The sequence below is a fragment of the Procambarus clarkii genome, chromosome 31, assembly GCF_040958095.1.
Source record: "Procambarus clarkii isolate CNS0578487 chromosome 31, FALCON_Pclarkii_2.0, whole genome shotgun sequence".
Lineage (NCBI taxonomy): Eukaryota > Metazoa > Arthropoda > Malacostraca > Decapoda > Cambaridae > Procambarus > Procambarus clarkii.
The window spans coordinates 12,198,010-12,213,117 of record NC_091180.1 but is presented as its reverse complement, the minus strand read 5'-3'; the positions used below and the strand labels follow the sequence as shown (position 1 = coordinate 12,213,117).

Here is a 15,108-nt window from a genome sequence, read left to right as displayed (position 1 = left end):
TACCCTTCACTCACTGAAGGGTAGTGAGACCACGTGGTACCCTAATACAAAACACAACACTTAGGGGTACCCAAAACACTGGCAAATACTACCCCCAGGTCTCACCAATCGTTACTACCAGAGTAGGCACACTTAAAATACCGTACTTAACTTAATGGTACAGGAACTTAAGGTAAGGGAAATAAGTAAGAGGAGAAGGGAGGAGAGTAGGGGTGCAGCCACAGAGTAGGTCTCGTCCCCACGAACGCCAGCCAGAAGAAGAACGCTCCCAGCGACCAGCTCAGGCCTCCCGCATGTGGTGGTGCCGGAAGGAGCCTTATTGATCGTGCAGCTAAGCACATTAAAAATCTTCCCCTATGGAACGTATTGTTACTTTACAAATGATTAAAGTATTAGTAAACATAGTTGGTGCCTATGTTATTATTTAATAATCAACCCCCAGCTCAGTTTTTAAATGCTCTTTGAGAAACAAGAATAGTCTTACGTCTGGCAGGGAAGATACAAACAATTTCAGCTCGTGATGCGTTCAAATATACTATAGGAAAGTTTAATAACTCAATTTTGACCTCTGGTTTCCACTGAAGAACCCAGGGTCGTAACAAGCACAATAAATAGAATTTTAACAAATATTTAAAAATTTTGACCAAAAACCTATTTATAATCATATAAGTGTTCGGACATCAAGTTTCATGTTACATCTTTCATTTTGGTATCAAATTGTGCGCATTCTAAAGGCGCTTATTTTGATACTGTCCCGAGGTCGATTGGATAAAAAATGAATTTTATACAAATATTTTTGTAGTGGACGCAAGTCCGGTCCAAAGTTAGGACTCTGGAGAAAAATAATGGACAAGAGTCCGGTCCAAAGTTACCGATAGTGTTAACTGATGCTTTCTTTCATCAGATACTGTATGTACTGCCATTTACAAAAATAAAGATAGTGTAATGAATTTTTTCTGGGGGGCGTCGGCTCTCCGTCATCTCTGGGGGCGCTGACGGGGCTCCCCAGAGCTATCCAGGCTGATAAGGATATATTAGCTTTCTGGCATCAGTCATTGTGCATGGAGTTCTTGTCCATTGGGGACCACGAGCCAGAACCTGGCCCCCCTCTGAGAGGCACGAGGAGCAATGGCCTATAGAAACCCCAGTATGGATGGGAGAATTCTACGTCTGCCACCGACCGTGTCTGGCACCCAGAAAGGTAGGCGCCCCAAAACAAACCCCTATTCTGGTGAAAATATTGCTCTCGAAAGTCGAACGAGTAGACAGAACTCCCCAAATTAAAATTAGCAAACTAGCATGACGTCATCACAATGCTGTGCCACTGTCTGCGCAACCCCCCCCTTCCTCCATGGGAGGGGGGAAGGGGAGAGCCCCAGACCCTCGCACTGGCGATTCACCCTTTAGTTCTTGGCTGATGTGTTGCTGGCAAGGTTGTGTGCCTTTGGCTCCAGATTTAGTCTGCTAGTCTGTTTTCGTGCCTTGTGGTGCCATCCTGTCTCTACAGTCGGTGTGCGAGCCAGAAGTATTATTCTTCAAGTACTCGGGCTGCATGCGCCTAGGGTTTCCTTCCCTAGGTGTCCTGTAAGTACCGTCCTTGGGGCTTGGGGCCACCTTCCACAAGTCACCTCGGGGTCTACCTTAACTGTCTTTTACTGCTTGGTGATAGACTGCCCTTAGAGTCGGCTAGGGTTTTTGTTTACCCGTTTGCCTCTGGGTAGAGGCAAATGGGTAGGGTATTATGGGTAGGGGGGAGGGAAGTTTTCTTCACTGGTTGGGGCGCAGGGTATAGCGCAGCTTATCACCACTCATAGCGACTGGCTCTGTTCCGCCTGGGCACATTGTCCTCTTGTGAGGGCCTTCTTTTTCTTTTAATTTTCTCTGCCTGGTGGAGGGTCTGCCTCTTGGTTGGTCATACAAATTTTTTTGATGGTCCTCTGCTAGGCCCTCACGAGTGTATATGTCCTGGAGGTGCAGCTTTTAGCAGTTTGCTTTGTAGTTTTGGGGTGCCGGTTAGCTGTATCCTGATATATGTACCTTTTGCATGGTCTGGGCTTCCCTTAGTGTGCTAACTTAGTGTGTTAGTAGTGGGAACCTCGCGGGGGGCTCCTTGGTCTGATGGATGCGACCCCCCCTCCCCCCGAGTCCCCTCTTGCTTCATGCGAGGTTTTCGGATGTTCTGTCCCTTTGTCTATGAGTGACAATCACCGGTTATGCCTCCACCATGCTGCCTGTAGGGTCGGTGATCCTTTTGACCCGGAGTCATGCAACGTTTGTTGTTTGTACGTACTCCAGTTCACCCTAGCTACTGATCATGACATGCGGGTGCAGGCAGCCAAGGCGTTGCGTGCTCGGTTTAGGTTGCTGCAACGCGATAGGTTCGTTGCTTCCCTGGAAGCCCTGAGACTGCCCCGTTTGGGTTATAAGGACTCTGATTTGGGGGTGGGAGTGGCTTCGACTTTGGTTCTGTCTGCCCCCTCCTTGGGGGGGGGGGCGACTTTGAGCATCTCAGTGCGTGCTTGTTTGCTCCTGCCCTTCCACAGAATGTTGGTGTGATGCAGCTTCATGTGCAGGTTCCTTCCCTTTTGGCTGCATTGGTCACGGAGGATTTACACGCTCCTGGCCTGCTGACTTCGGCCCTACGATTCTTCTCCCTCCTCGAGCTGCCCTCGGACTGGATTGAAGTGGATGTGGAGGCTCTTCGGGCCGCCTCTGGATCTGATGCGGTGCCCTTGGCGGCGCATGTGTTGTCTGCCTTGTTGAAGCGGTTCGCGCCACGGGATGTGGTTTCGCATTTTTTTTTGCTTCTCGACTCGCATGTTGGCAGGCGGTGCTCGCTTCCTCTTGATCTTGTCTGTTTTACTCGGTTTCTTTTTAGTGCTTGATATCTCTGTGACAGTGATGTGTACTAGTATTCCCTGCTCTCTCCGTCTCTTTTTGGTGAGGAGCTGTTTCAGTGTTGTTAGCAATAGGGAAGCCATGAGACTTCCCCAGAAAGAGGCATTTCATTATAATCTCTACTAGTTTTTACTGCACAATATTGTGTGTGTGTGGACTTATCACAAGGTTAACCTGCATATGCATTCAGTGGTTATAGGGCTTCCCAAAACAATGGGAAAGTAAAGGTAAATGGCCCCCCAGGAGTGGCCAGTGCAGTGGTGAATCAAATAAAATGTTGCACGGACAACCTGTCCCCCTAAAAGGATGGCACTTACGACTATTTGGTTGACTGTACAAAATACTGTTGCAGACAACACTTCACATTTTGTACCATTTATTTTGTAGAGGATGTGAAAAAGATGCCAAAAACCAAACTTAAATATTCTTGGCCTAGTATAGCACATTTATACTATATTAGGCCTAAGATAGTATATATTTGACCTATGATTATGTGGACAGATTAGGCTATTTAGTTACTTTTCCATTTTCTTAATACATTGTCATTTGGGCTAATTCAGTAATACAAAATGAACTTCTTTGGGTACTTTTTTGTTTGACCAAATAGTCGCTAATAAGTACACACATCATTTTAGGAGCTGAATTAACTTGTCACCTGTATAATCCTGTATTAAAAATGTACCGTCTCCTACCAACCTAACTGATGTGTGTGGATTAAAATGTTGAGAATTAAAATGCTTTGTTAGACCAAAATGCAGATCTAACACACTAATCTGGTATCTGTTGTACAATCCACTGTAGTATGTAAGTCTGGGTGTCTGTTTGTCCTTGGTCTTGTACCTAAATTCTGTTGCATCTATCCTAGTTCTCCTGATTAATCTTTTCTCATGTAATTAAAGTGAGTGAATGTGGCAATAACACACAATTGTCTAACTCAAATATTTTATTTATGAAAATATTATATAAATTACTTTTGAATTAAGTTTGCTTGCACCTTTTTAAATTGAAATAAGTTTGATGTAAATACGGTCAAAGGGATTTATAAAGGGAGTAGCTTCAGTTACTCTCGCCCCATTGCAATGGTGAAGGGATAAGGTCAAGACAGAGGGAAGAGATCTTTATTTCTGAGACTAGAATCCATGGTGTTTCTTGACGCGACATAGGATAGGGATACTGAGGATAATCTGTGTACCACTTCCATGTTGAATTCAGCAAATGGAAATAATCGTATTTTGTCTTAAATGTGAACCACCTCTTCTGTTACTGCAGGAGACGAGACCGTCCTCCACCATAAAGCCGTCTGGACCCAACCGAGCTATGAAGCTAGGCAGCAAGGCCAAAGACGTGGACTCGTTCGTGGACCAACTCAAGTCTGAAGGAGAACGTGTCGTGTCATCTTCGGAGCCAGTCTCTAAGATGACCCCAGTTAAGACCCCTCAAGTGGATGTGGAGCCGTATGTAACTTGCTCTTATTTTCCTAGAATAAGCTTTGAAAGTTCAGTGAAAAAAATCTATTTATCAAGGTGTGATGTTTCTATGGCACATCTAGCTAAACTAGCGAATAGTGAAGGGGCTGCACACAAGATTAATGCCCAACACATATGTTAACTGTTCTGAATTATTCAGAGCAGTCAACAAATGGAATGCATTAGGAAGTGATGTGATGGAGGCAGACTCCATACACAGTTTCAAATGTAGAAATTATAGCTTGATAGGCTTAGGAATCTGTACACCAGTCGATTGACAGTCAAGAGGCAGGACCAAAGAGCCAAAGCTCAACCCATGCAAGCCCAACAACTTGGGCTGGACGGTAGAACGACGATGTTGCTTCATGCAGATCGGCGTTCAATCCCTGACCGTCCAAGTGGTTGGGCACCATTCCTTCCTCCTGTCCCATCCCAAATCCTTATCCTGATCCATTCCATGTGCCATATAGTTGTAATGGCTTGGTGCTTTTCACTGATAATTCCCTCCCTCCCCCGCAAGCACAGGTAGGTAAATGTGCATCTCGGTAGAAAGTTTGAAGTATAATACTGTAATCATAAGAGTAGTGGGAACTAAAGAGGAGAATATCTATGGCCAAGGCTATAATTTGTTGGTTAAAGAATCCAGAAGAACACACAAACTGTGTGTACAATACGCACACATGAACGTCTGCTAATAAAGTACCAGCCAACTGCATAACAAAACGCACATATCTAAGGAAAGACCAAAGGTCTTTGTGATTTGGTCTCTGCTAACCTGCAGAGTACCAGGTGGGTAGTGTCATGGTACTCCTTTTGACATGTAGGTGGTGCTCCCTAGTGGCACTTGATGGAGGCTCTGGGGAGGCCTTCTAGTGATTAGTGACAGTGAGTCCTGGCAGTCCTTTAGATGTCTTGTAGCTCTTAACAACACTTTGGCGTACCCCGCGCGCCACCCCTCAACTGTGCGATATGGGACCCAGGGTGTCACGGGAACGTGCGTAAATTCTGAAAAGTGTATACTCTCTTCAACTTTGTCACCTTAATTCTCGTCCTACGAGATTAAATTTTGTATCATTGTGTTCGCAATAGAATTCTCTACAGCACTAAATGCATATAAACTCCAAAAGCCCGGCTAATTACCCGCAGGAAACAGAGAAAGTGCGAACGAGTTACCCAGGAGCGTGCAAACGCGATAAAATGTTTTCACTATTTTCACTCTGGTCACCTCAATTTTCGTCCTAGGTCTTTCATTTTGGTCTCAATGGGTTCACAATAGAATTCTCTAAAGGAACATTAGCATATAAAATAAAAAACCTGGTCACACTCCAACCGCCGACGAGTTGAAGACGGGCCATGCGTTAGCCGCAAGTGAGTGCTCAGACGCCTTCCAGCTACACTCCCAATTCCCGCCCTTTTCAAGCCTTTCTTTCGCAATTTTCTTCCTGGAAGGGCCTTGTTCATGATCACTATCCATCGTGGAGTAAGCGTAGATAGTTTCTAAAGCAGCAGTAAGAAATATAGCCACGGAAAATAGCCGAAATGTTCACACGTTTGAGATGCAAGGGGAGGCGACATTGGTCACAACAGTGGAGCAAAAACAATGGGCCCACGGCGTGTGCCAAGCCGCCTGAGGGCCACGAGGCTCGACAAAGAAAATGGGAAGACATCGGCGTGCATTTTAAAACCAGTCCCAAAAAATTGGATAAAAACCTGATTTTTGGCGATTATTTAAAGTGGATGACGCAATGCTGCGTCATCCCCGGCATTACCGACAGTAAACGGATGACGCAATGCTGCGTCATGCCCGGGCGAAAGTGTTAAAAGTGTGTAGTTGAATGATCCTTCCAGTGGTAATTTTGAGTTGAATTAAATTTTTCTTAGAGGTATGACCTGCCATGCACATGTATTGCACAATGTATAATATCAACCTGCCTTGTATGCAAATAATCCTGTCCATGGGAACCAAATAATCCTGTCCATGGGAACAGCAGGATCTTGCCCAAGAAGGGGGGGAAGTTGTATAGGTCAAATTTATTTTTTTGTTGAATGTAATTTAATAGTGTAAGATTTTGAATTATTCCCCATTCCCACAGGATACACATAGTGATGGCAGAGGACTTAATTGTGCGAGCTGGAAGGGACGGAGGCTTACAAAACATGGAAGTTCAAGGCATACTAAAGTTACGCATCACCGACTCCGAACATGGCTTTGTGAAGGTTCAGGTGAGGTGGTTCTCCCAATTAGTGTAAAATTAATACTGTACTTTATTCCTTGTATAGCTACTAAATGTATTTGGCAGATATGAAGTTAAGGAAAGTTGGGACACACTTTGGACAGTGATGTGATAGTTTAATAGTTCCTCCAGCACCTCACTTGGGGTGTACATGTGTGTGGGAGGCTGCATAATGGGTTGGAAAGTGCTTTCTTTATCTTTGCAAGGGACATTTGATACTTTTAAATTTACAATGTACAATACAACATGACATTGGCAGTTATGCGGTATGGTTTTCTCCTTATTTATAGGTTGATAACACAGACACAAGACCTATTCAGCTACAGACTCATCCAAATGTGGACCGTGATCTGTGGCGCTCGTGTGGCCAGATAGGGATGAAGATGTCGAACAAACCATTCCCTCATAACACAGATGTTGGTGTACTTAAGTGGCGCTTCCAGACCACGGATGAAAGCTACGTTCCCCTCTCAAGTAAGTCTCGGCATGACCTCGACTACTGTCTGTGAATTATAGATGAATCTCTTACCGGTTACTTAGGAACAAGTGTAACATCAGCTTTTTTTTAATTCAAAATTACTAGTTAGTGACATCTTTGTAATCAAAATTGATAAATGTTTATTAATGGAAAAAACAAGTCTGCATCCCTCCTGGCTGTGAGAGCCTCAGTACTGTCAGAGTGACTAAGGCTGCCTCATGCAGCAGGAGCTCGTAGCACAGCTGTGAAGGTCAGGCTCATAGCATCACTGAATAATGATGAATGGAATTGACTGCAATTATTTTGCGATGATAGTATCATAGGTGATTACCTCACAGTAATAAAAACTACGTACAAGGTGGTTCATCACATGATGACCACAATGCTAGTCATGACCAGAGCAGGAGGCAGACGTTCACAGTACACAGCCCAGGTTTTGTACATATCTGCTCCATGAAACGTAACATCGTGTACCTTTAGAAAATCAGCTTGTGGAAATGATTCATATTCATGGTTTTGCAGAGTCGTGTGGGGGTGTCTGCTCGTAGCATGTGGCTCTATAGTGTGCTTCGATTTCATTATCATAGCCACCAGAGTTACTTTGTGGTTTGTTACGGTTTGTAAAAATGTAGATAGGTGTGTGTGTGGGGTGTAGTAACAGCAAAAACTGTTTTATTGTCCAAAGAATATAATGTGCGCATATTAGTGATGCAAAGCAATTGGTGTGTACCTATGATCTACGTGTTCTTTGATACAAATAACATTATAGATAACCCAATACATCATTCCACTTGAAAAACAAACAAATTATTATCAATAGAAATGCAGTACAAATAAAGTAGGTTTATTGCGTGTACTTAAAACTTGGTGCAAGGTGTGTGTGGTGCTCGGGTGACCATTGTTTGTGGTTAGTAGATTCTCTTGTACAGTGGAGCCTCGATTAATGAGTAATCTGTTCTGGCACCGAGCTTGTTATGTGGAAAACTCGTCTTTAGAAACGAATTTCCCCATTTAAAATAATGGAAATAAAATTATTCCGTTCCACCGTCCAAAAACATCAATACCTGTATGACATTTTATATTGTAAATATAATACTGCACATGTAATTATAAATGTTTTGTTTTACCGTTTTCAATTGTACGTGTACTTTACCTTATGAAGTCTTTGCTGGCTTGAAGGAGACGATGAGGAGGTGGGAAGGAGGAGAGGGGTTATGGTATGGAAGGAGAATCTACCTCTGAGTCAGCCGGGCTCTCTCTTCTTGGGAATTTCATCCCACTGAGACCGGATTGTGGTTCACTATCACGTGTTCGTCTTTTCTCTACTTTTGCTAAGAATGTATTTATCAAACATTCACTACACTTCCCTGATCTCACTGGAAGAGGCAGCAGCATCCTTCCTTACCTCCTCCTTCCCTGATGAGAGCTCTTTGTACCTCTTGGCTCAGCTGCTTCTGAAGTTCCAGGAGTTCCTCAGTGGTCAGTTCCTCACTGTGCTCCTCCACTAACTCCTGCACATCAGCAGCATCCAACTCCAGACCCAAAGTGTGCCCCAGAGCAACAATATCCTCTTTAAAATGGTGCAAATTGTTGAGGAGGACCTGCCATACTCCCTGGCAAGATCAGTCACACAGACACCACGCTCGTGCTTTGCTGTAATTTCCTTCTTCAAATCCACAGCAATTGTCTTTCTTCCTCTTGACAACACTATCTTGAGCAAGAGGCTTCTTTGGCAACATTGTGCATTACAAATTAGTCACAAAAAACAAAAAAACAAAACAAAGAAAAGCACAAATAAATGCAGAGGGATGCTTGTCCTGCGCATGCAACAATTTGTGAGAACCAGCAAAAATGCTAGGGAGCACCATGTGGTTTCACTCGTTAATAGAGCAAAAGCTCGTCAGTAGAGACAAATTTTCGGCGAGTGTCTCGCTTGTTACTCGAAATGCTTGTAGATAGAGCCGCTCGTCATTCGAGGTTCCACTGTAATTCTCGCCAGGCCATTATGGTGCACAAAAATGGAGATAAGTTACTACACAATAAACAAACATTATATATAATAGCAAAAATTGTATTTTTATTGTTCAAATACAGTAATATAATATTTGAACTCATATTAGTAACACAATTATACGTGTATACCAATATTCAACACTTTCTGTGATACAAATATTGACAGCCCAATTCCTTATTACACTTGAAAATAAATCCATGGTAAAAACATTTAAAATATGAATAAAATGCTGTATACAGAGGGACACATGCTTTATGGATTCCACTTATCCAGTAGAATACTGTTTCCTGTTTTTGGTTAGTCCAAAGAAAAAGTCCAATAAACTGGTGAGGTGAGGAGTCCGAATAAAAATATGCAATAAAGTCGTGAGGTGAGCATCCGCTGTGGGGAAAACTGACTCGCGGGATTTATTTATTTACAATTTATTAATTTACAGTACAGTACAACCTCGATTCAACGTACTATATGGGACCAACCCCAGTACGTTGGAGCGTTGGATTCGTTGCAAGATGTGACCTTCAGGAGGCGTTTGTGTCGGTCTTTTTTTTCTTGTACACAATAAAAATGCATTATCATATTACATACTGTACCTATATATTACTTCTCTACTAAAAAATACTGTAATTCATAAACTTACCTTATTGTTGGAGTTATGTCCATCTTGAAGTTTCGTGAAGTTGTGAATGCTCTACAGTAAATACGTGCTGTAGTGCATTATGCCTTTAGCACTGTGTTGATTAAAAGTAGTTCTGCTGTATGTTGAGTACTACAATACAGTTTATGAAAACTATTGTACACTAAAATTACTGCAACTTTAATTTTAACACTATGTACACACTTAAATTTAACACTTGTTCTAACTGTTCGCGACGCACACGATGTTTTTAGATGTTTGCATCAGCTTTGCTAATGCTCGCTGCTGCTGTGGGTTCAGCAGCTTCTGAGCTGGTGCTGGCTGCTGGGTACGGCTGTGCTCGTGCTGGGTACGGCTGTGCTCGTGCTGGGTACGGCTGTGCTCGTGCTGGGTACGGCTGTGCTCGTGTTGGGTACGGCTTTTCTCGTGCTGGGTACGGCTGTTCTCGTGCTGGGTACGGCTGTGCTCGTGCTGGGTACGGCTGTGCTCGTGCTGGGTACGGCTGTGCTCGTGCTAGTTGATTTTCTGCTACTAGTTCTTGCAAAATATTGCTTCATTTTTGGCATTAATAAGGCACTATTAGTAAGCCCCTGAGACATTTTGTTCTATAACCAAAGAGCTGTAGTAAAGAAATGGTCAATTCCACAATTATTCTTCCACCGGCGGATAAATACTGTTCGTCAATCGCAGACAAAGCTAAGGGCACTGGGTGCATACTGTACGAACGCAGACTAAGTCCATACGTACACCCTTCAGTCGGCCAGATCCAGTAACATAAATCTCTCTTAAATATTCGATTTACATCAAATTATATATTTTTGGGTTATATATTTAGTTTAGCAACATTATTACGGTAATAAGAGCTATAAAAAATACTTATTTTGGAACCGATTTATTAATTTTATTATTTCAAAGCCGTAGGTCACTGAACTGTTGCGATGAAATCGAACAAAACAAGCATGGTGTTGTGGACAGGGATTAGACCCGTCCACTCGTGCTGGAGTTGTGCTGCCAATAATGTGAATAATTTCTCAAATAGCAGATAGCAATCATATTACAGTATATTTTTGGTTTTACTGTATTTAGTTTAGTTTAATTAGGATAATAAAGTTATTAAAACACCAGTTTTAGAAATGATTTATTAATGTGAAACGTTTAAAGTCATGGGTCACTGAACTATGACAACACAGACGAAAGTGAGTGAAACCTCACTGTAAAGTGAGGTTTACTGTACAGTATTCCCTTATCTGTCCACCCTCACTCATCTTGTTTCATCACAGAAAATGTATATAAGAAGATTTCACCATATTAGCTAGCTATTCACGCTTCAGCCTTTAAATTAATTTACAAAGATACATGTGCTCACTACCACCACCACCACCACCTGGCTCACCACCACCCACCTTGCTCACCACCACCACCACCTGGCTCACCACCACCATCACCACCTGGCTCACTACCACCACCTTGCTCACCACCACCACCACCACCATCACCACCTGGCTCACCACCACCACCACCATGCTCACCACCACCACCATCACCTGGCTCACTACCACCACCACCACCATCACCACCTGGCTCACCACCACCACCTTGCTCACCACTTGATGGTCCAAATACCCAGTCAATAAAATGACTGGGTACTTTGTCTTTAAAGGTACACATAACTGTTAATTTTGAAATAAGAAGCAGCATTATGCGAGTATGATTATGGTAAAAGTAAAGGTTAATAACGTATAATTTTTAAGTAGTTGAGAAAAGACCGAGTTTCTTGGAAGTCATTGTATGGAATAACCTTAAGTGATGTATTGTACAGTTAAATGGATGTTGTGGTTTAGTTTGTTTTAAAGGTTTTTGTTTTTCTTCCCCCCCCCCCTCTTCCCCCACAGTTAACTGTTGGCCTCAGGAGAATGGTACAGGAGGCTGTGACGTTAACATAGAATACAATTTGGAGAAGAGAGACATGGAATTGAATGAGGTGACCATAACCATCCCTCTGGCCTCTGGGGCTCCTCCTCCTGTCATCAATGAGTGCGAGGGTGAACACGAGTACGACCGCAGCCACTGTGCTCTGGTGTGGCGCATACCGGTTATTGATAAGGGTTCTCCCACTGCATCCATGGACTTCACGGCTCGTGGTGTTCCGGACAATTTCTTCCCAGTGCGTGTCAGCTTCAATTCTCCTCGACCCTACTGTGACCTTAAGGTTAGTTAAATTTTTATGTTGTACGATGTCATCTGCTTATACAAAGGCAAGTGTTAGAAATAGGTGACAAAATGTAGCATGGACTTTAAATCTTGAAATACTGGTGAACCTCATTTAATGCCGGGATTAGGTTCCTGACAACTGTGACTTCAATTGAAATGATGCTCAGCGAAACAAAAAACCTCTTAGGCCCAGTGTTTTAATTAAGGGTTACATTCCCTGGGTATTGGGAAAGATGATTGGCCATTCTTCGCTCGCTCACCGTTGTCGTACCACTTTTTAGCGTAGTTTCTAACGATATTTTTTCCTTTTGTTTCTTTGGTCTAGTAATTAATAATTAGGATTACTACTTGTTATAGGCCATTTACCCATCATGCCTTCTTGTCCAAGTAAATTTTGTACTAATAATAGCAAGCATGGAACTCTACACCTTGCTGCTTTGTCTGTGATGAAATTGTCTTGGCAGCAGATAAATTCACTTGATAATGTGTTAACATAGGTACAGTATATGGTTGTATTGTATTATACAATAAAGTATTATATAATTTTTACAACCTGTCCTCAGGGAGAAAGCACCCTGGAGGTAATAAATTCAAAACCACTACATAATTAGTGCTGTTATGTACTCTGCCTATGGTTAGGTTAAGGTTATGTTAGGTTCGGTTTGGTTACTCTAATACCTGTATGGTGTGGTGTTCTCGTCTATGTGGAATCTGAAATTTGAATATTCCCTAAAATTTCTTTAACAGAAAACCAAATTCTTGAGGCCATTTCAAAGAAAACTTGTTAAGCATAGACCATAGACTTCATATTTAAACCAATGATTTATACAATAATGTTCTAACTTGAGACTACGTATATTATGTTACGGACAAAGGTTCACTTGCCACTTGCCAGTTTACAAGTAGACTGTTATTGGAATTGTAATATGCTTTCAGACCATGACAAATATCCAAGTAAATATCCAGGTTTTTCCTTTTTTAAATATTGAGGTGTTTAACCATCGCAGCTGGCCAGTCATTAGGATCATGTTACCCTGAGAGTGGCCTAAATTGTTATGTATAGTACTGTATTTTGCGCTATTATTTTCAGTAAATATAAAGTTTCCTATTTAGTATTGCATACGCATATGGTTGTCTGTTGTCATTATCCCTTATATACTGTACTTCATTTTATATTAGTGTCATAGGCTTCCACATAATTTTCTGTCCTACATTGGAAACTTAAAAAAACAAAAAAAAACCTGTTTTGGCAGATAAATTTATTTAATTTTTCTAATGACACAACAATGGAATGACATTAACTGGGGCAATGTTAAATGGGGTTCACTTGTATACCGTAGATGCACCATAGAGGGGAGTGTGACTGATAAGACGTCATTGAGTGCGTGCCTATCTGTAGTTATATTTGTGAGTTCTGTTTACTTGAATTTATCCGAGGGCCACTTGACACTAGTGGCCTCGAGGAGGGCAGGAAGCCGGCAACTTGTCAAAGGTACCCACATTTGTCCTGGTGGATTTTCAAGCTGGATTTTATAGTTCAACAGAATTTTGGCATTATCTGCTTTCAGGGGTAGGCAGTTCCCTGGGTTTATAACCCTGTGGGTGAAAAATAATTCCTATTTTAAGTCCTAAATTAAGTGCAGCCTAGGGCCTCTAATTCTTAATCGTATGACATTCACTTTTATGCAGAATATTTGCAAGACGCACAGTTGCCTATTTTGGGTTTCTTACTTGTATTCTTGGTTTTCTGTTTTAACTGAAGTTTTAGAGGGAGGCTTGATATTGAATCCTAATAGAGGTATACTGTGTGTGTTAGTAGTAATATTTTTAATTTTCAAATAAAATCCTAATTTGTTAATTAATTCATGGTATTTTACATTTTTCTTGTAGGTACTGGGGGTGGTGAGCACATCAGATGGAGCCCCCGTGACATACTCTCATGAAACGCAACTTAAAACCAACGTGTATGAGATTGACTAGAGCTTTATGCAGCTTTGTTATAATGCACAATTTTCTGGATTTTCATGATCTTACTTTATATTTACTGGGTTACTTGTTAGAATAACTGGGTTTCAGTTTTCATCGTATCACTCGGTATCAAACACATTGGAATATTTGGTTGGTAAATAACTTGGAAGGTCTTGCTTGTTATGGATATAAAAAATTGCTTCCATTCCATTTCCTTTATTTTTTCCACTTTTCTGAATGTTTATCTTCACGATTTAGGTTACCTTAATCTACACAGTAGCGGTAAAAGTTGTTTAAAGCACTTGTTAAGGTTAAGACTAGAAAATACTCTTTAACCACCATTTACTATTTTTTTTCCTCTTTCTCTTTCTTCTGTTAGAGACAAAGTAGGCATTCCCAATTTTCTATAAAAACCAAGTTGGTTATAGTATTCCATTTTAAGAAATGTCCGTGACGGTGCAGATATGGGTAAGTATGGATCACATGTGTCGGGGAGCTTTATGTAACATGCCCAATGAATTTTTAGCATTGTATTTGTAACCAATTTACCATCATGCAAAATTTGTTACAAATTATGGTGTTGGTTCAACACTACAGCAGAAGTAAGTAGTGACGATGAACATCTCCCACTGGTGCACGGCAAAAATGAGGTACCTTTATGACAGGGTATTGTCACGAACTAATACATTTAAGGCTGCATTGAGAGCCAGTTATTTGTTTAATAGTGGGAGTATGCTTTCAAGGTGTTACGTAGTTTAATGAGAAACTTGTCTAGACACCCACATGTAGGACCATTGTCTCCAGAAATATCTAAATACAGGATAGTACATTTTTATCATTGGAGCATTCCTTTGTTAGCATTATGGGTGATCAGTGTATATAGTGAAAAGATTTTTATTATCCATTTTGATTCACGATTTAAGCTGCTATAAATATTGAAATAAATCTCTTATGACATTAAAATATTGTTCAATATATATTCTGCATTAAAGAGATAAAACCCACTCATAATTTTTATTGGCCATTTGGACAATGAAAGTGTTGATTGCAAGACTACTACTCCTTTGGTCTTGTGAATCAGTCAATTTTTATTGCAATAGGAGTAATGATTGACAAACCAAATTAAAATGGAGAATTGATATGATTTGTAAACTAATCAAAAGAAAGTCTGAGACTATTATGTGCCACAGATGGTGCTAAATAAA

The 15,108-nt window shown here is 41.4% G+C and overlaps 1 protein-coding gene across 1 annotated transcript in view; it reads left to right on the top strand.

The window, feature by feature from the left end:
* deltaCOP (coatomer subunit delta) overlaps window positions 1-14,907 on the top strand; it is a 28,917-nt gene extending 14,010 nt beyond the window's left edge. The window contains exons 5-9 of the mRNA XM_045743075.2: window positions 4,168-4,352; window positions 6,458-6,587; window positions 6,889-7,072; window positions 11,617-11,933; window positions 13,826-14,907. Coding sequence (XP_045599031.1) covers window positions 4,168-4,352; window positions 6,458-6,587; window positions 6,889-7,072; window positions 11,617-11,933; window positions 13,826-13,915 — 906 coding nt within the window. The 3' untranslated portion in view covers window positions 13,916-14,907. The remainder of the gene's footprint in view (window positions 1-4,167; window positions 4,353-6,457; window positions 6,588-6,888; window positions 7,073-11,616; window positions 11,934-13,825) is intronic.
* The last annotated feature ends 201 nt before the right edge of the window (window positions 14,908-15,108 follow it).